The 4,005-nt window shown below is 37.0% G+C and overlaps 1 protein-coding gene across 1 annotated transcript; it reads right to left on the reverse strand.

The window, feature by feature from the left end:
* Positions 1-711: 711 nt before the first annotated feature.
* Positions 712-3,512, reverse strand: LOC131076246 (cytochrome P450 750A1-like). The gene is made up of 4 exons (XM_059219274.1): positions 2,954-3,512; positions 2,602-2,846; positions 1,995-2,438; positions 712-819 (listed from the first exon to the last, which is right to left on the reverse strand). Exons 1-4 carry the CDS (start codon positions 3,510-3,512, stop codon positions 712-714), a joined length of 1,356 nt encoding a protein of 451 aa, XP_059075257.1.
* Positions 3,513-4,005: the final 493 nt, after the last annotated feature.

Here is a 4,005-nt window from a genome sequence, read left to right on the forward strand (position 1 = left end):
CTTTTCTCCGTTTTTGTATGCTTTTGATAATATGTTTGATATCTCTCTTGATATGCATGCTTAGGATTGTAGTTTCTTTTGTATATTGTTTATGATTGATACTACTAACAATAACATTTGACTTGTCTTGTGTTCCTAACATTCTCTTTTGCAGTGCATCAGAAATCATAAACATAATTAGATCACGAGTGTATGAAGATGAAATATTCATATTTAGAGCTAACTAGAGGATATGAAGAACTTATATAATTGGTATCGCTAATATTTTAAAAAAATTGATAACAAAGCTTCATAATTATCTATATGAAAATGAAATCATACATATAATTTGGTTATGAGAGTATGACGATGGAATCTTCATATTGTAGAGCTCACTAGAGCGTATGAAGATCTTATATAATTGGTATCATTAATATTTTAAACAACTTGATAACAAAGATTCCTAATCATCTATACAATAAAGAGATCATACATATAATTAGGTCACGAGAATATGAAGATGAAATCTTCACTAATATTTTAAAGAAATTAATAACAAAGTTTTATAATTATCTATACAATAAAAAAATCATACATATAATTAGATCACGAGAATATGAAAATGAACCTTCACTAAAATTTTAAACAACTTAATAACAAACCTTCATAATTATCTATAAAATAAAGAGATCATACATATATACATATAATTAGGTCAAGAGAGTATGAAGATTAAGGGCGTGTAGACAGGCTCAAGGCAGGACGGGCGAGAAGTTCATCCCTCCTGAGCGCGGTGCCTCCAAAAACTTTTGTCATATCCAAATCTCTTTCCACGCTCCACTCAAAACAGTGAACGAGTTGAGCCAACATATAAGGTTAACGGTTACACTAGCCATGGGTACCCCTGGGCATCCTCTCCTTCCTGCTCCAAATGGCAACTGTTAGGACCCGAAAGGCAACTAAGAGGGGTAGGTGAATCAGTTGACTATGAATTTCAACCCAAATACAACTTAACCAAACTTGATTCTTAATACCATTAAACCAAAATTAATTTTCAGTTGATAGATTAACAGTTAATATCAATACTGGTGAAAATTAATGCATAAAAAAGAAAGAGAAACAACATCCACAACACATAACACAAAGATTTTAACATGGAAACCCTGTAAAGGGAAAAACCACTGTGCGAAACCTTACCCACAATCAGATGATACTACTACAGATAGTACATGTATACAAACAGGGTTTGCACATGGAGAAAGACCAACCCGCCTAGAGCACACTACTCAAATGAGAGTCCCAATGACTACAATAGGATAGTTAAATCCTAGAATAATGTACCACTCAAAATAGCATCTCCAATGCTGGATTCAATATCGATTAAGCTCTGATAATCACCTTCAAACCTTCCTTGAACCTTCTCTATGTTCTTCTCATATGATCTTCAATATTCGCACATACCATGTTACAATACCATAACCTTACATACCATATACCATCACACATATCTCATCAATTGAGGTCTTACATATATACCAAACCCTAAGACCAAATGTGTAGGTCGGCTCACTAAGAATATTACAAAAAAATCAATTACAAACAAGTTAAGAAGCGATGCATCATGTCGGCTCAATACATTTACAACAATATCCGATCAATAAATCATCTCCATAACGTGTCGTGCTGATCTAGAATAGATAATGCATATTAGCCCATAACCTAGACCAATTTGCCGGTAAGAGCAAATATGTCAACCCAATTAGACCATTAACCAAAATACCAAAACCAAGTATCCAAACCATGTCTTCGACATAACCAAGTGATCTCCAGATGATAACAAGTCATCCTCAGTGCCAGTGAACAATATAACTTGCCGGTGAACAATATACCGGTGACTGTGCATAAGTCACTGATCTTTCCGATGAACACAATGTGTCGGTTCAACATAACCAAGGATCTCCAGAAGAATAAGTGTTGACATCAATGACAATAACGGTTACACTAGCCATGGGTACCCCTAGGCATCCTCTCCTTCCTGCTCCAAATGGCAACATATCAAAATACTCTCTGTCTCTCACAAAATCAATATTTTTACCCAGAAATCTCTCCGGCCTGAAGTCCAGAGGATCTTCCCACAAGGATGGGTCTCTTCCGATAGCCCAAGCATTGATCATGAGCCTGGTTCTCTTAGGAATAAAGTATCCCCCAATTGTACAATCTTGGGTCGATTCATGTGGAAGCATGAACGGTGCCGCTGGATATAACCTCAACGTCTCCTTCACCACACACTGCATATACTCCATGCTTGCTATATCACGCTCACTTACAACCCTCTCTGTGCCTACAACTGAATCGATTTCCTCTCGCATTTTCTTGGCCACTCTATGGTGTTTAATAATCTCACTCATTGCCCAATCTAACGTAGTAGTCGTCGTCTCAATTCCAGTCAAGTACATACCCTGTAAAATTTATACAATTTTTTTCAAAACTAACAGTTAAATAAAAAAAGATAAACAACGGGGATTGTATTATGAATAAGAAGAGAATATTTACAAAAAGAATGGCTTTGATGTTTTCTTGTGTGATTGGCATTCCATGGAGACTCTACATTTCTAAGAGCACGTGAATGATATCCTTCGTATCAGAGTCTTGCTCCTGCTCCTCCTGGAACTTCGCCTTGCGCTGCTGGTGCTCCTCTACTATTTTACTTACCACTTGGTCAAAGGACTCGTGTACCTTTTTCATTCGCTGCTTTACTCCTTGCAAGTCCATCCAGTCTAAGTAAGGAATGAAGTCCCCGATATTTATGTGTCCTATTGTAGCTGCTGCCTCTGCAGCCATTTTCTTTATCTCTTCGCCATGACCACCTAGATGAGTATCACCGTGAAATGAAATTTTGGTACCGGAAAGGATTCGCCACATAACAGCCTGCCCAAACGATGAAAACAAGTTGGTGACATAAGAGGCTTCCCACCCTGCCCAGACATCTCCCACACTGAACGAACAATGACAAGCATTTCTTCCTCTCGTACGTTTCTGAAGGAATCGATCCTTTTGGTATTCAGCAATTCTGCCACGCACAGCTTCCTTATGTGCCTCCAATAAGACCCGTAAGGAGCAAACGCCATGTCCTTGTAATTATAAGCAAGGTATTTCCCCTCAGCACAAAGAGGTCGGCTTGCAAAAACTAAATCGTGGATTTTCAAGAACTCCTTTGCCATGGCAGAAGATGAAACCACAACAGTGGGAACGAAACCCAATTTCAACATCATAATGGGCCCATATTTCTTACCAAGTGCATGAAGATCGCGATGAGGAAGATTTCTCAGCTGGTTCAGATTTCCTATAATAGGCCATGAAAACGGTCCTGGGGGCAATCTCGATCCCAGTGTATTCTTCCTTTTCACGCTAAATCTAAGAAAAACCCACAAGAAAATTATTAGTGAACACGGTGTAACTGTTGTTGAAGCATAAGCATTGCCTCTAGTTATAATTACCAAGTCCAAAGATTCAGGAAAGCTCGTAGAAGCCATATTGAGCAAAGATATAGGAAGTCCTTTCTGTGTCTCCTATTCATACTGGTGCTGGCATATTTTTTTGGTACTTTTTTCTTTTGCTTTTCTTTTATTTTGGGGGAATGAATACATATTGTCTTAAAAGTGAATATATAAAAATATGCAATTTTTTAATAGCTACTATGATCAATAGAAGGAGATAAATGTTTTTTTCAAATTTTTAAATAAGAAATTCAACTAAAGACTATAGAATTGATGTTCGAATTGTTAATCATGTGTATCGATTGGCTAAATTAATTAAAAAATTGAATTGCATGGATGCAATATTATTGTGCATTGGTCTAAATACGAAAATAATATTAGTTAACTGCCCCTATAATAATTTTAGCAATTTAACAATGACACAGCTAAAACCTAAAAGAGGGAGAAGAGAAATAACTATTGGTGTTGGAAATAAGCCACACCCGGACTGATGATGGACTGATCTAAGAGGGGCCAGTACCTCAGTGGT

The sequence above is a fragment of the Cryptomeria japonica genome, chromosome 4 (genome assembly GCF_030272615.1).
Source record: "Cryptomeria japonica chromosome 4, Sugi_1.0, whole genome shotgun sequence".
In the NCBI taxonomy this organism is placed as follows: domain Eukaryota; kingdom Viridiplantae; phylum Streptophyta; class Pinopsida; order Cupressales; family Cupressaceae; genus Cryptomeria; species Cryptomeria japonica.